The sequence below is a fragment of the Phocoena phocoena genome, chromosome 1 (assembly GCF_963924675.1).
Source record: "Phocoena phocoena chromosome 1, mPhoPho1.1, whole genome shotgun sequence".
Lineage (NCBI taxonomy): Eukaryota > Metazoa > Chordata > Mammalia > Artiodactyla > Phocoenidae > Phocoena > Phocoena phocoena.
The window spans coordinates 46,101,129-46,117,810 of record NC_089219.1 but is presented as its reverse complement, the minus strand read 5'-3'; the positions used below and the strand labels follow the sequence as shown (position 1 = coordinate 46,117,810).

General features: G+C 54.1%; 1 protein-coding gene across 2 annotated transcripts; it reads right to left on the bottom strand.

Moving 5' to 3' along the window:
- Nucleotides 1–419: 419 nt before the first annotated feature.
- BSND (barttin CLCNK type accessory subunit beta) lies at nt 420–8,522 on the bottom strand. 2 transcript variants are annotated; one of them, XM_065896628.1, is made up of 5 exons: nt 8,319–8,495; nt 3,748–3,842; nt 3,189–3,194; nt 1,671–1,940; nt 420–834 (listed from the first exon to the last, which is right to left on the bottom strand). In XM_065896628.1, the coding sequence occupies exons 1-5, from the start codon at nt 8,493–8,495 to the stop codon at nt 420–422; spliced, it is 963 nt and encodes a 320-aa protein (XP_065752700.1). The 2 variants fall into 2 exon arrangements, with proteins under 2 accessions (XP_065752700.1, XP_065752709.1); XM_065896637.1 differs by lacking the exon at nt 3,189–3,194 and having other exon boundaries at nt 8,319–8,522.
- Nucleotides 8,523–16,682: the final 8,160 nt, after the last annotated feature.

Below are 16,682 nucleotides of genomic sequence, written 5' to 3'. Positions count from 1 at the left end.
ACAAATCACGCCATCCCCTGGCTGGACTAAAAGACGCAACAGGAACAAGAACCCTGAGAGGCCTTCACAGAAGATCGGGGACACGGGGGTAGCCCCCAGGAGGGTTCCTGTTCAGAGGCCAGCTCTGGGGGGAGGCGGAAAGGGCTCTTGAGGGCCCTGGCTGCTACAGATCTTCTCAACTAATCATATTTGACCTTCAGAGCTTTACAAAAGCTATTAATAATCAGAGCAGCAATGGCCCAGTAATGTAATCATCTCCTCCCTGTGCATTTCTGTGCAGTTCTCAAAATGCTCTCGGGTCCACTGTCTCCTGTGAACCTCCATCTAACCCCATTTTGCAGATAGTGAAATTGAAGTCCTGTGTGGTCACATTGGGGTTAGCCCCAGAGCCAGGCTAAAACCCAGGGAGCAGTTCCATGTCAGCCCTGGGCATCGGGCTCAAAGTCCAGTTCCTTGTCCGGAAGGGGGTCCCCAGGGCTGTCGGGAAGCCCGTAGTACAAGTCTTCCTCTTCCTCTTCCAGCTCCTCTGTACCTGCGTTCGAAGCCTCCTCTTCCTCCCGCTTTGTCCTCGGGGGTCCCTGCCAGGAGCTGGGCAGGGCTGCCACCTGTAGCTGCTTCTCTGGAGGCACATCCTCCAACGTTGGGGCATCAATGAGGGCAAAGTCATGGAAGCGGTCCAGCCGGCACCTGCAAGCCTGGGGCTCCGGGGATGCAGGCCGGGGCTCCACCCCCTCAGATGGTGCCAGGTTGGGACTGCTGCCCTCACTGGAGTCCACGTCCAGGTCATCTTGGAAGGAAGCCAAGGGTGCAGGGCCCTGGGGACAGGTCCGGGGTCTGCAGGGGCAAAGCCGGAAAGGGCGAGGGTAGCTCTGAGTCAGACTGCCTAGGTCCAAATCCTACCCACTAGCTGCAAGGCCCAGGGTAGGTGAGTTCACCTGTCTGGGCCTCAGTTCGCTCCTCTGTAAAATGGGGGAAATAACAGCATTCACTCCTATGTTTATCCCTGAGATTTACAACAGATAATGAACGCAAAGCACTTTGCACAAGGCCTGGCACATAGTAGGTGCTCAAGAAATGGGCCTTTATTATGTTATCCAAACCAGGTCACTCCTCTGCCTCTCCAATCACTTGGAGGTCTCCTCTGGGCCCACGATCCCTGTCACACTGGGTGTCACCTTCTGTTCCCTTGGGTGCCTCCCCCATTGGACGAGGAGCTCCCGCAGGGTAGGGGCTGTCAAGGTCTGGCAGGGAGTAGGTACCCAGGAATGCTGGTGGATGAGTGACTACGTGGATGAATGAGGAACCCAGTTCATGAACAGCTGGGGACAGGGTGGGGCAGGGAGTGACCTGACTGAGGTCACAGAGCACATCAGTGGCAGAGCCTGGATTTGAACTCAGGTCCTCTGGCTCCCTGCCCTGGCCCCTCATGGCGAGTATTCAGACAACTCTGAGGTAGGACCGATTACTCCCATGTGGGGAAACTGAGGCTCAGGAAGGTGAGGGACATCTGAAGGTTACACAGCAGAGGAGCTGGAATTTGAACTCAGGCCCACCTAAGCCGAGACCCAGGTGTCTGCTACCCCTGCTGCTTCTCAGGGTGTCCCCAGCCACCTCTCAGTGGCCACACCCCTCCTCCTTCACCCCAGCGCCCCTGCACTCCGTGCACTCACCCGGGCCTGCCCTGACTTGGGTCTCTTTCTCCCTCGTCCTGGTCCGAGCCCCTGTGTATGACCACGGCGGCTTCCAACAAGGCCTGAGGGTCGCGAGGGCCACCTTCTCCTCCATCGCTGGCTCCTGGCTGTGGCCGTCCCGGCTTAGGAGCCAGGACGGGGTGGGGGTCTTCACTGTAGCCCATGACCTTCATCTGCATGTGGCTGAAGTCCGGCAGGCTCTGGTCGTAGGCGGCTTCCTCCCACAGCCTGACGTAGGGGGTCCGGGGGCTGGGCGGGGTCACAGCAGACAACGGGAGAGAGAACAGGCAGGTGGGCAAAGATTCGATTAACAGACGTCAGTGCCGTCCCCTGGCCTACCTGCTCCATGCACCGGCTCTCCCCCGATCTCAGAGAAGTGTCTGCGGGTGGTTACTGTACCCAGTTCATTGATGAGGAGACTGAGGCCCAACAAGTTAAGTTGAGTGGCAGAGCTCAGACTCTCAGTCCAGTGTTCCTTTCACCCGCGTCTCCAAAGTTAACTCCAAGGCTGCGTCTGTCAAATGAAGACCAGCTCGCGTTGACTGAGCGTTTGCTGGGTTCCAGACGGGAGCCTGAAGCCTTTACATTTATCATCCCATTTATTCTGAATGACACCTTGAAGCAGAATGGTCGTTCCCGCTTTTCAGATGAGGACAGAGCAACAGTAAGAACCAGCTACTGAGTGTTCCTTGCAGGCCGGGCTCTATCAGTTAGCTCATCTAACCCTCCCTGTAACTCTGGGAGATACTGGAGGAAGCTGAGACACAGACACCTTAGCTGGCTTGCCCAGGTAGTGCAGACCTAGGGGGTGGTACTGGGGCTCCAAGCACCACTTTCTCCACTGCTCTCTACAGTCCAGGGCTGGGAGCAGCAGGGAGGAGTGCAGGCTCAGGATGGCCTGAGCCCCAGCTCTGTTCTAGCAACTCTCCCTGTGTGACCAGTCCTGAGGCTGGCCCCCACACCCACCCACTCAGATCTGGTCTGGTGTTGACTCCCAGTGAGGTTTGGGGCTTGTGATTGCACTTCTTGAGCCTCAGCTTCCACATCTGTATAATGGGCCTGCCACCCCCCTACTACACAGGGTTTCTATGAGGACTGAAAGAAGAAATGGGCACAAAATGCCTGACTTGCTCTCTGGTGCTTTGGAAGCACTTCCTAGTAATGATGGCAAAGGCTTATAGAGGGCCCGCTATGCCCCAGGCTCTGTTCTTAGCACTTGGCTTATTAAAGTCCACCATCCATATCACAGGTTCCGCATCCGCAGATTCAACCAACCGTGGATCTAAAATATATATATTTTTAAAGTTCCAGTAAGTTCCAAATAGCAAAACTTGAATTTGCCACACACTGGCAACTGTTTACATAGCATTTACACTGTATCTACAAATATTGACACAGCATTTACATTGCATTAAATATTATTAGTAACCTAGAGATGATTTAAAGCATATGGGAGGATGTACATAGATTGCAAGCAAATACTAAGCCATTTTATACAAGGGACTTGAGCATCTGCGGATTTTGGTGTACGTAGTGGGAGAGGGTGTCTGGAACTCATCCCCTACAGATACTGAGGGACGGCTGTATTATCTCACTTAGCCCTCCCTGAAGCCTAGGAGGAAGGTACTATTAGTATCCCTGTTTCACAGATGGGACAGAGAGGCAGGTTGCTTTCCCAAAGTCACCCAGCCAAAACGTAGCAGGGCCCCAGGGCTATGCCTTGGCCATGAGCCTCTTGTTTGCTAGAGTAGTAGTAGTCACCGCTGTGTGGGATTTAGGGTCACACCTATTTTTGATTTCTGGTCTGCCACTACTTCACTGTAAGACAGGACAAAAGTCCCTGAGCCTCAGTTTCCTCATCTGTGAAATGGTAATAATAAAGCTCACCTCATAGAATTGAGAGGTCAAAACAATCCACGATTTCTGATAGTATGTTCTCAGTAAGTGGGAAGGCAAAGCCAGAGCCTGGGGCAGGGGAGAAGACTGGCCTGAGGGGCTCACTGCCCCTCCCCTCCCTCCACTGCCCCACCCCCACCCCAGAGGGCCCGGCACCCACCTCTTCATCTCAGCAGTGAGCCCATTTTCCAGCAGGCCCAGCGCCTTCGGTGACAGGATGCCTTGGAAGTCAGAGTCAGCGGGTACGAAGGTGATCTGCAAGGCAAAGGGGAGAAGGCTTCTCTGCAGCTGCCCACACACATCCGTGGTCACTGCTCCCCCAGAGCACGGGCCTAACATCTCCACATACCCTAGGAGAGAGGCCTGACAAGGGAGGCCACCCCGTTTGACAGGAGGGTGCCTGCTCAGGGCCCAGCACCTGTGGCCGGCTGGACCTCTGGGTTCCTGCTCTCGCTGGCTCTTCATTCACCCAGCACTCACGGAGCATCAGCTGTGTGCCAGGCACTCTTCTAGGCACTAGGGGGCAGCCATGAGTGAATGAGACGAACACCCCTGCCCTGGGGGAGGTCATATCTTGTCATTTCCAGGGGTCCTCATCCAGTGCCCAGCACTTGCCCGACCCGGAGTAGGCCCTTCATCCGCATCTGGTGAGTGAGTGGGAAGCAGTTCATGTGTTTCTTGGCACAGACAGAGGCTGCGGTGGGGAGGACAGAGAAGTGGATGGCTGAGGTTGTGCCCACACTACTGAACTGTTCACTTAAAAACGGTTAAGATGGTAAATTTTATGTTATGTATATTTTACAATTTAAAAAAGTAGTACTAGTAATGCCTGTCTCCTGGATTCCATGAGATAACATATAAGGAGTCCCCTAGCACAGAGCCTGGCACACAGTAGCTGCTCAGTAAATCATAGTTTGATGCTACTGAAGATGAAGTTACCTGACTTCTCTAAGTCTGGTTCTCCCCAGCTGAAAATTTGTTCAACAAATATTTGATGAGACCCTATTGTGTTATGCCAGGTTCATAAATGGCAGCCCCTTTTCTCCCTTTCCCGTAGAGTACGGTGAGAGAAAGACACTTGTCTGCACCAGGAAAGCACCCAATCCTGCTGGGGAGAAGGGAATGATAGATGGATGTGTTCTTAGAACTCCTGTGAGGGGTAAGCTTCCCCCAGATGTCTGGAAATGAGGGAGGGGCCTGGGTATCTTCCACACCCACTTAGTATGTCCTGCACCTGCCAGCTGACTCTGTATTTCCTAGAAGCTGCCCCTTCCTCCATCTCCCCATCATCATAATCACCGCTACCACCATCATCTCCATCAACATCATAATTACGTCATCACCGGCAACATCAGCACCAGCGCCTTCATCACCATCACCATCATCATTATCACTCTACAGCATCATTATCGTTGTCACTGTGAAAAGCCTGGAGGAGAAGGAAAGTCCTGACAATCTTACAACACAAGTTCTTTTAAGAAAGGGTGACAGGCAGAGTTGAAGCTGGGGAGGGGAGATCAGATCATAAAGACCCCAGAGCATCAGGCTAAGAAACTCAGCCTTTAATCCAGAAGCAGTAAGAGCCCTGGAGGTGTTCTCAGCAGAATACATAGCCAGATTTGTGTTCAGGCAGAGTTCTGAGCAGTCCCCAAAGGGAGGGAACAGAGGGATGGAGGGAGGCCCATGGAGAGGACCAATCCATCAACCACCCATCAGGGGCCTGGTCCTGGGCTCCAGCAGAGCAGGCAGGAGTGGGGAGCGGGCGACTTGTAGGCAGAATCAGAAGCCAGACAGGGAGAGGCCCTGCTTTCCCAGAAAATCCTTCCCCTTCTCCCAGTTCCCCTGCCCCATCTCAGCTAATGGGCACAGCATCCCTGACAGTCCCACCTGCTAGATTTGCCCCGATTCCTCCTTCCCTCTCAAGCCTGAGGCCCAGCTGACCACCAAATGTGACCAAGTCTACTTCAGAAATTCAATAAAATAAGCTGGATGGGAGGACCAGGGCCACGCCCAGCCATGACAGGTACTATATGTTTGGTGAACTGGAAATGTCTTCTCAGCTCCTACAGCCTTGGGTTCAAGTTCTGCCTTAGTCTAGGAAATGATCATCTTCCCTTGGACCGAGAAGGAGCCTCCCCCACTGGCCTGGTTGCGCTTGAACATTCCTCCTCCCAGATGTCAGCCTGATAGCTTCCTCGAACTGCAAAGCTGCTCACAGCCGTCCCTCATCCCATCCACTAAAGGGTCAGGTCCAAACTCCTCAGCATGGCATCCAGGTCCCGTGGACCCGAGCCCCACTCCCTCTCCGCCTTACTTCGCTCCCCACGCCCTCCGGCGGCCAGGCTGACCCGCTTGCCTTGTCCTTTCACCTCATGTCTTTGCTCGTGCTGTTCCTTCTGCCTGGAATTTCTTTCCCCATCTTTTCTGCCTGGTGAACTTCTACTTAACCTACAAACCCCAGCTCATCTTCCCTGTGAAGCCCACTCGCTCCCCATCAGGCAGAAAACTGTCTCCTCCATGAGACCCCCAGGGTCCCAAAGACAGGGACGGCTTAATTCATATGGGTACTGGCTACCCCTTCCCCCGTATCATAATCGGCTAATTCCATTCCCTTATGTTTATATTTTTTTCAATCCAGAAAATTCCCATTCGTCAGGCACTGAGGCAGGGGAGGATCCAGCAGGGAGGATGGGTGCCAGCATTTGCTGAGGGCTCCGATGGCCCAGGCTCCAATGAGATAATGTGGGAGACTGGGACCCTCGTCTAGCACACCTCCCTGGTTTACGACACACTTCCCTCCCCTCCTTTAGTGTTCCAGCCCTTACAGCCTGCGTCCCTGAAACACACACCCACGTCTGTGCTCACACACCTGCACACACATCCAGAGACCCTCCCAAAGCCACAAACACCTGTCCTGAGAACGCTGCCTTCGCATTGGCTCCAGGCCAGGCGTGATGCCAGGTCCCCCACCTACAAGCCCCCACTGGCTCCTCCACAGGCCCAGGTGAGCCTCTGCCAAGGGCATAGAAGTGGGGCACAGGGAGGGGCATTTGAGTCAGGGCCTGGTGGGCACTGAAACCTGTGCCATTTCTGACCCGCCATGCGACCTCCACAGCACATGAACACGTGAATCTATCAACAGTTACTCATTAATACCCAGCAATATTCCCTCCTCCCCCGCCCCCCGCCACTCCCTCATCCCCACTGCCACCCGGTCACTCTGCCTACCGCCCACAGCCAGCTCTGTGAACGGAGAGAGGCAGGAAGGACACTCCCCCCACCCCACCCCGGCCATCACCTTGCTGTCCCCCAGGGCCCTCTTCTCCCGGTGACCTCTGCTCAGGACACTGAACAGAGGGAGGAGAGTTGACTGTAAACTGCTCGGTAAACGACCACAAACCAGCCGGGACCGCCTCAGTGCTGAATGAACGCGCTAACAGCCCGGGGCTTCCCACAGAGGAGACAGGACTGGGAGAGCCGAGCCCAGGCCCCCAGGATTCTCCTCCCTCCTCCCACACCCCTGCACGGCCATCCAGGCAAGAGGCGAGGAGGTGTCTGAGTGTGTGAGGCTGCCTGGGGACTGGAGCCCTGGATGGCGGGACCAGCAAGGCCCTTAAGATGCACACGCTTTCCCACCCCCTCTTCCTGACTCATATATTCTACAAATGTGGAAGCTGAGGCTCAGAGAGGGAAAGGGCTTGACCAAAGTCTCCCAGGTAGTTAGAGGCAGAGCCCAAGTTAGAACCCATGCTTCTTTCCTTGTCTCCCTGGGTCTATCTGACCAGCTGCTGTGACCTTGGAGAAGTCACTCAACGTCTCTGGGCACTGAAGGATTACAACTCCTGATATGCCCATTTCACAGGGCTGTTGAGAGGATCACTAACAGTAAGCGTGGCAGCGCTTCACCTAAATATAACACTCTACAGTTTACAAAACTGCCCATCTCTTTTCTGTTCTCCATAATAACTCTGTGAGGCTGGGAGAAATAGGAGCTCGGGGCCTCATTTTGCAGATGAAAGAAACTAAGGTTCAGAAAGATAAAGGTCACACAGAGAGTTTGGAGCAGAGCTAGAACTAGAACTCAAGATTCCCAAACCAGTGCTCTTCCCATCACTAAGTCACTTATTAGGCTAGGAGTTCGTTAAAACTTCAAAAGATAGAGCTGCCTAACCCAGGCCATCAAGGTTACAGCTGACCCACCCAGAAAACTCAGCAGCCCTGGGACACAGGGATCGCCCTCCCGGGGTGGAGGGTTATGCTTTAGGTGACACACGTCTGAGCTCTGATCCCAAGCCTGACACTTAGGAGCTGTGGGACCTCACTTTCTGAGCCTCGGGCTTCTCTAGTGTAAAATAGAACGTCAAAGGTACCAAAAAGTTCAGGATGAGGACTGAACTGCAACAGGGATGCAGGCGTGCTTGGCAGGCAGCAAGCCCTCATAAACTCTGGTTTCAAGCACCTGGACTGCGTGGTGGGTTTTACTGCGTCTCCCCCATGGTGTCTAGTTCAGCGCTCCAGATCCAGGGGGCTCCTGATCAATCTCTATGATAAGGGATAGATGGTTGGATGGATGGATGGATGCTCGGGAGAATGGAGATAAGAAAAGAAGGGGTAAAGGGGAAAGGATAACAAGATGATTGAAGGATGGGGGATTGATGCCTGGAACAGAGGCACAGCCCCAGGCCCTCCTGGGCCCTGGCCCCCAGGCCACCTGGCCCCACTACCACCTACCTTGGGGTAGCACTGGCACATGTTCCAGATGACACCCCCGATCACCATGACACCGCCCATGGCGTAGAAGGTGCCGTAGACCTGGGGCCGGTCGTGGCTCATGAGGAACGTGCCGAGGGCCAGCAGGAAGAGCCCCAGCATGATGAAGCCGATGCGGAAGGTCTTCTCATCAGCCATCGCTGCCTGGCCAGGCCTGGCCTGTGCACCACCCGCAGAGGGGCGCCAATGAACCAGCCGGCCGTCTGCACACGCTAACACCGGAGGAGTGACGCTCAGGGATCGCTGCAGATCAGGGCTTCAGGAAAGAGGGAGGGAGCCTCCCTTCGGGTCCAGCTCAGCCCCCGGGAACACCCGTTTTCCAGGCTGGAGGAGCTACGCTTGGGTGGTCACGTGCTCCCACCTTCACTCCCTCTCACCTTCCCTCTGGGCCCTCCGGAGTGTGTGGGAATCTGAGTGAGGGAGACACGAGGGAAGGAAGGGGAGGTTCCAGGGGCTGGGCCTCAGCCAAGGCTTTGACATCACCTCATTTGCCTGTTCAGGGCCAAGCTGGGCTGACAGGTGGCCCCGCACCGTCCAGCCACGGGAAGCAGATACAATGCTGCAGCCCAAAGACATCAGAATGCCACTGGAGGATCCCACAGGGTCCCACAGGCTGGCATTTTAGAATCCTGAAGAATTCTAGACTATGCAAGGTCATGTGCCCATCTGGCCCCTATTTATTTGACCGTGGCTGCACGCATGGCTCTGTTCTAAACATGTGACACATATTAACTCATTTAAGGAACCCCGTGAGGCAGGTATTACTATCCCTGCTTTACAAATGAAGACACGAACAAGTAACTTGCCCAAGGTCACGCAGCTAGAAAAGGCAGAGCAGCTGGGATTTGAACCCGGAGGCCATGGGTCCACAATATTGCCACTGGGTGATACTGCCTAACTGCAGCACAAGGGTTAAACGTGCAGGCTCTGGTGGCTGGACAGACTGCCCGGGCTTGGGTTCTGGTTCCTCTATTATGGTGCAGTGTGGTCTTGGTCAAGTTACCTCCTATGCCTCAGTTTTCCTCCTCTCTACAATGGGGATAATAATAGCAACTCACAGGATTGGGTCTATCCCCAGGCCTGGTCTCCCTGAGTGCCTCTGTCCCCTTCCCGTACTCTGTGCTCCAGCCAGGCCTGCTGGCTCTGAGCTGGCCGTGGTGAGGCAATGCCCCTCTAGGGTGTGAATGGCCGACAGCAAGTTCCTTGCCTCCTAACCTAGGAAGATACCTTCATCCTAAGAATGACACTCTAATGGTGGAATTTCAGTCCTGGGGACAGGATGAGGGTAAAAATCAGATTCCCTTACAGGATTATAGGAAAATGAGGGTCAACAGTATCTCTAAAAGAAAATGTTAACACGTTGTTTGTATGGTATTGAATTGCCGCTGCAGGAGAAAAGGCTTTCATTTGGCATCCTGACTTCATAGGTTTGGGGATTTTCCTGTTTTTGATGTCACCCTCTCCCTCCTCCCCAAAACAAGCTGTGCTGGTTCCCGACATCACACCTGTGCTCACATGATACCCTCTGGCATCTCTGCCCACAGTGCCTTGGGGTTTCATTGTGAAGCTGTTTCTCCTTCACCAGCCCTCAGACCCAGCGCTTACACTTTGCGGAGTGGGGCAGAGCTTGGGGGACCCTCCCAGCGAGAGGCTGCTAAGCGGTCAGAGAAGGGCTGAGAGGCACCAGGTGACATCCATGTTTGTTTCCCGGGGTGACCTTGGCCTGGTGGCTCCGCTCTGGGCTTGAGTCTTGTCATCAGTGATTGAAGGTGGTATTAGGCCACCTCCCAGGGGTTGTAGAGGGAGGTGACATGATGGAGGGAAAAATGCTTTGTAATCTGGGATTATTTACAGGGCAGGACCGTCCAAGGAAATACTATTATAATCATCTTATACAGGCTCAGAGAAGGCAGGCTACGTGCCCCTCCCAGAAAAGGAGACCGGGGCCCAGAGGGGCCTCAGCCTGCCTGTCTGGTCCTGAAGCCCCGGCCCACAGCGGGATTGGATCTGCGGGGTCGCGGTCCAGCAGGAGCCTCTCGCGCCCCCTGGTGGCCATCGTAGCACGCGCTTGGCGAGGTGCTTTCACACCCCCGTAGGTCATGCCTGAAACCCGCAGCCCCGCGAGGGGCGCAGGGAAGAGGTTATCGTGCCTATTTCACAGGCGAGGAAACCGAGCCCGGGGAGATTTCCCCAAAGATCTCCCCCAAACTGAATCGGGGGCTGAGCGGTGACCGGGATCCACACAGTCCCAGCTCCATTGTGGATGGATCGGATCTGGTCCTTAGGGCTTCCTGAGAGTCCTCCGGGTCACCCGATCATTCTCCGTGTCTCCCCATCTTTTCTTTCCTCACCACGACCCGACCTCCTTTCCACCTTTTCTCTCCTTAAAAGAGGGGGGTAGGGGGAAAGTGGCAACGAGTAAGAAGCTCTGGGACAAGTAGGTGCTCGGTAAAATGGGTCTAGTCTAACCTCTTCCACAGAGCCGCGGTGAGGCTTAAGTGGGGACACGTGAGTACCGGGCATTGGAAGTATTGGGTTGTCCACTGGTCCCGCTCACGTCGCACCTGCCTCTGACTTCTGCTTCCTTCCCTGCAAAGCAGGGGTGGGGGGGGGGAGGAGCGCTTGCGGAGTCTGCCATCTTCCAGCAGAGGACGCGATAACCACGGTTTTCTTCCGGTCTGCAGAATTCGGGGTCCTCGCAAGATCCTAAGAGCTGCTGCAGGGAGGGGAAACATCACACCCATTTGACCGATGCAGAAACTGAGGCTCTGCATCAGTAATGGCCCAAGATCACAGAACCTATAAATAGCAGAGCCAGGGTTCAAGCCAGGCCCCACCTCCCTCTTTTCTTGAGCGCCTGCTACGTGCAGGACGCTGAGGTATGCGGTGTCTGATGAACACGGGTTTTCAATGTGATGGCGCTTGGTCCTGTCTTCTGCGGCACAATATGGTAAAGGCTCTGAGATATGCCTGAGGTCCAGCAGGTGCACAAAGCAGACCTGCAAAGCAGAGGGAGAGACTGGGGTGGAGGGGGAGGAACGAAGGGACAGATTCACAGGAGGGATTCTTGAGAAGCCAGCTGGAGTTCTGTCAGGGCAGGAAAAGCAGTTCAGGCAAAGAGACCAGTGTGTGCAAAGGCCCAGAGGCAAGTAAGCACTGACACGTAGCTGGAGGTAAAACGCTAAATGCTATGCGCACGTTCACCCCTATACTGCATCCTCCTCCCTTTCCTGTTCCTCCGTGTCAAACCCATCCTTCCACCATCGGGATACCCTAGCCGACATCCTCATTTCCTCTGTCACACCCACATCCTATTGGCCCTACCTCCGAGACAGAAGAATCCAATCACTTCTCACCCCCCACTACTGCTCATCACCCTGGTCTTGAGCTCAGAGAGGCGGAAGTGAGTGGTGGCGTGAAGCGAGATCTTAATTCCCGGCCCAGGAATTGAACCTGGGTAGCCTGGATGAAAACCAGGAATCCTGGCCACCACGCCCCCTGGCTCTTGCCCCCAGTGAAAAATGCATTTCTCACGGAGGCAAAACTGTAAAAACCAGTCAAAGTTTATCATCGGAGACATAGCACAACAACAAGTGCGAGAGCACACAGAGAAACAGTTTGTTCAGTTAAGACAGAAGCAAGGCAGAGATGCACACCTGGAGAGAAAGGGTGTGGGCATCCTCTCTAATGAGGAGCGTAGTAAAGAAGCAGTTAAGTCATTCATACAGGGCAGTTCTTCCGGGTCTTTGTTTACATTTGGCCAATCATCTTGTTTCTTTTTCCATACCTGCCCTGCCCTAGGGTCCTCCCCAACATGCATGCGCAACTTTTTTCCAAAATGGATTCCAGCCCAGAGGCCTATGGGACAGCCTTAACATCACATATTATGGGGTGGTGCTCCCTCCTTTTTGACCCCCAAGGAGCATTTCTGTGCATGTGCAATGTTTCCATTGCCCCAAGGATGGGAAATGTATGACCTCTTGACCTTTTAACAGGGTTTAGCCCCTCTCTGTCCCTGACATAAAAATGTCCAAAATCCGGTTATTTACCCTATTTCTGTTGCTGGTTTTTATATCAAGGTGCAGATCTCAAAATATAGACGGGAGGGCTTCCCTGGTGGCACAGTGGTTGAGAGTCTGCCTGCCGACACAGGGGACACGGGTTCGTGCCCCGGTCCGGAAAGATCCCACATGCCGCGGAGCGGCTGGGCCCGTGAGACATGGCCGCTGAGCCTGCACGTCCGGAGCCTGTGCTCCGCAACGGGAGAGGCCACAACAGTGAGAGGCCCGCGTACCGAAAAAAAAATATATATATATAGACAGGAGTCCAGTCATAAATATGTAGTCCTGGAGCCCATTTGTCTCTTGCTTCAGGAAATGTAAACAGGGGGTTGGGAATGAATGTCCGGCCTGGAGCCCATCTTCTTCTCACCCCAGGAAGTGTGAACAGGAGGCTAGTTGTAAATGTCTAGCCTGGAGCCCATCCATCTCCTGCCTCAGTCTGAGGCCCATCATGTCTGTCCTTCTAAGAGGTCTCTGCTTCTACCCTTGCTGGCTGAAATCTCTTTCCCACCCAAATGTCAGGTCAGACCATGTCACTCCTCTGCTCAGAACCCTGGAATGGTTCCCGGCCCTATCAGAGTAAAAGCTAAGACTTAAAATGGCCTACAAAGCCCTAGATAACTTGCCCATGCTACCCACCCAATCACCCCTCTGAGATAATCTCCTGCCACATCTCCCCTCACCCCCTCCACCCCAGCCACCCTGGCTCTATGCTCTTCTGGGAATACACAGCCACCCCCGGGCCTTTGCCTCTGCTCTTCCTTCCACCTGGAAAGTTCTTCCTCCAGATATCTGCATGGCTCCCTCCCTTACCTTCTTCAATTCTTTGTCCAAATGTCAGCTTCACAACGAGGCCACCTCTGGTGTGACATCTGAAACTGCAGAACCCCCTCCCCCAGGTGTTGCCTGTCCTCCCTTCCCATTTACTTTTCTCCGTAGTACTCGTCACCATCTATCATACTGGACACATCATTTATTACTCTTGTCTCTTGTCTGTCTTCCTCCCCTAGAACTCGAGCTCCCACAGGCTGGGGGCTTTGTTTTGTTCATTGTGGTATCTCCAGGGACTAGAACTGGTTGGCCCTCAATTCATGTTTGGGAATGGAGGGATGGCTATTGACTCCAGAGGAGAGGGAGGCCGGAGAGGAGGCATAGGTAGGAAAGCTCCTGGGGTCAGGCTAAGGTTGCCAACACCTTTCAGAGGCCAACAGGGAGCCTCCCAGGGAGTTGTGCAGGGGGGTGACACAGGTCGGATTTTAATTTTACACTGATTCTCTGGTTCTGAGATCAGGTTGGAAGAAACAAGAGGAGATGGTGGAAGTGAAGGGCAGTTGCCAGACTCTAGCAGAAACCTAGGGAGGGAAAGATTAAAATGAACCGTTTTTAAAGAGTAATTCGTTGCTGAGGGGATGGAGGGCAAGGGAATTTCTGACTGGGAATTTTCCAACTGATTTTAGGTGGCGAGCTCCAGGTTGCAGGGTGACCGGTCAACGCAGAGGGAAACAGGGCAAAGGAGGGGCCCAGGGAAAGCGTGGGAGAGGCCTGAGCTCAGAGGGTCCCTGATGTCCCAGGCCTGGTGGCGGGCACCAGATGTGAGCTCTGAATGATGGATGAAGAAACCAGTCATCCAGGCCCAGGAGGAAAGATACCAGGCAGCAAACCAGTGCCTACTGGGGGCTGGAGTGACAGACCCAGCCTCAGGGGGCTGCCCAGCCTGAGGCCTTCCCAGTTCACAGCAAGGCCACTGCGTCTCATAAGGACCCTTGGCTTGGCAGGGTTAGGGTTAGGGTTAGGGAGACTGGCTCCATGGCCCTGGCTTGGCCTCCAAGGAGCTGGTGACCTTGAGCAAATCACTGCCCCTCCTTGGTGGCTTTCAGCTGGGGTGCAGATGAGCTGACTTAGAGAGGAAACCAGAAAAGGCTTTTCCGGTCTTCCAGCCTTCCCCACCCCCTGCCCCTTCCAGCTCCCACTTGGCAAAGGTGGTGGTACCTCCAAATCACACCTGCAACTCATTAACTCACCTGCCTGGGGGAAATTCCTCAGTTTGGGGGTAGGAGGGAAACTGGGCTCTGCTTCCCAGCCTGGAACCCCATTAACCCCTTTGGAATTGCAGAGGGTCTGATAAATCCCCCGCATCTCCCCCAACCAAATCCCCATGGTTCACACAGGAAGCTGGTGTGTGTGTGTGTGTGTGTGTGTGTGTGTGTGTGCATGCACGCGCACGCACACGCACACATAGTTCAGGGTCACACAGAAAGGTCAGGGCTAAGGCAGCATTCAAACCTGCATCTCCATCATAGCAGTAAGTATAAAGCACACACAGGGGCGACGGGGAGGAAGGGAAGGGGTACAGGATGGGGATCCAGGATTTGGTGAAGGGGGAGGGAGAGGATCCACAAGACCCACAGGAAGATCCACGAGATCTGGCTCAGATGGCTGAGAGAGGGCCCAGAAACAATCGTGATAGCTGACATTTATTGATTCATTCTCTCAGTCCACAAATATCTACTGAGCATCTTCCACGGGCCAGGCTCCGTTTCTAGGCTTTAGGGATATAAATGTAAAGGAAAGAAACAAAAAAATCCCTGCTCTCAGAGACCTTACTGGTGGGGAGAAACATACAACAAACAAACAAATTTTTTAAAGGTAAAATATTAAATGATGACAGGTGTTATTTAAAAAGTAAAGCAGGGGCTTCCCTGGTGGCGCAGTGGTTGAGAGGACGCCTGCCGATGCAGGGGACACGGGTTCGTGCCCCGGTCCGGGAGGATCCCACATGCCGCGGAGCGGCTGGGCCTGTGAGCCATGGCCGCTGAGCCTGCGCGTCCGGAGCCTGTGCTCCGCAACGGGAGAGGCCACAACAGTGAGAGGCCCGCGTACCGCAACAAAACACACACAAAAAAAAGTAAAGCAGGAAAGAGGCTGGGAGTGCAGGGGGCTGGGTGAGACAACAGTTTTAACAGAGTGATCCAGGACGGTGTGTTGAAGAGAGGGACAAAGATGCAAGGGGCATGAGGAGTGAGCCTGGGGAAGAGCTTCTGGAGAGAAAACACAGGAGCAAAGGCCCACAGGGGAACCAACAGCAGCAGAGAGCAAGGGGCGGGACCCAGACCCGCCCTCATTAGGGCTTTCATTACTCAGAGTGAGCTGGGAACCACTCAGGGTTTTGAGCCCAGGAGGGATGTTATGGATCTGGGTTTGATCAGGCTCATTCCACCTGCTGAGCTTTGAAGAGACTTCAGGGGACCCTGGCAGAAGCAGGGCGTTGGGAAAGGCAGCTACTGAGCTGGTCCAGGCCTAAGTGGAAGGACCCGGGGCCTGGAGTCCAACCAGGCCTGAATGAAAATACCTTTATTTACATGAAAAACCTTTATTCTCTGTGATTTTTACCTCTCTGAGGCTCAGTTTCCATACCTGTTAAGTGGGGCCACCACCTGCAGCAGAGAGGCCTTGAGGATGTGAAACAACAGCAGAGAGCCTGGCCCAGTAAATGGTAGGCCCTCAGGGAATAGTGTCCCTACACAGCTGACTGAGCCCCAGGACTTTGAACTCCTGCTGGCTGAGCGCCCCTGGGAAGGTTACTTAGCCTCTCTGGGCTGGTTTTCTCATCTGTGAATGGGATATGACATTGTGAAAGCAGACCCTTCTGCCTATCTGGAATATAAGAAGAGGTATCGAGCTCCCTGTCACAGGAGGTAGAGAAGCAGAGGCACCTGGTGGAGGGGGTTACCTTTACTAACAAAATCTAACAATCACTGCATACTTAAGAGACAGCAGCCTCTGTGCTAAGAAGTCTGCATTGATTGTTTGATGCATTAGCACTGAGCCTGCAGGGTCAGCGTGATCTCATAATGTCAACTGTTATCTCATTTAATCCTCAAAACTCAGCTCTCTAAGGTAGGGGCTGGTGCCTTTGTAATTCCCAATTCCCATTTTACAGATGAGGAAACTGAGGCAGAGAGAGGTAAAGTCACTTGTCCAAGGTCACTCACCAGCGGGTACCTGGTGGAACCGAGGCACAGGTGGTCTGAATTCAGAGTCCATGTTCTTTTGGTTATAAACTCAGTGTGTTCCCTTGGGCCAGTCCTGGCTGTGCCTCTGGGCCTCAATTTTCTCATCGGCACAAGAACATTTCCCAGCTGACAGCCAGTACTAACTGTCAGCCACGTGAGTGTGCTATCTTGGGCGTGCCGGCCCAGCTGGGCCCTGAAGACTACAGCCCCACCAGTGTCACGTGGGGCAGAACCACCCAGCTGGGCCCAGG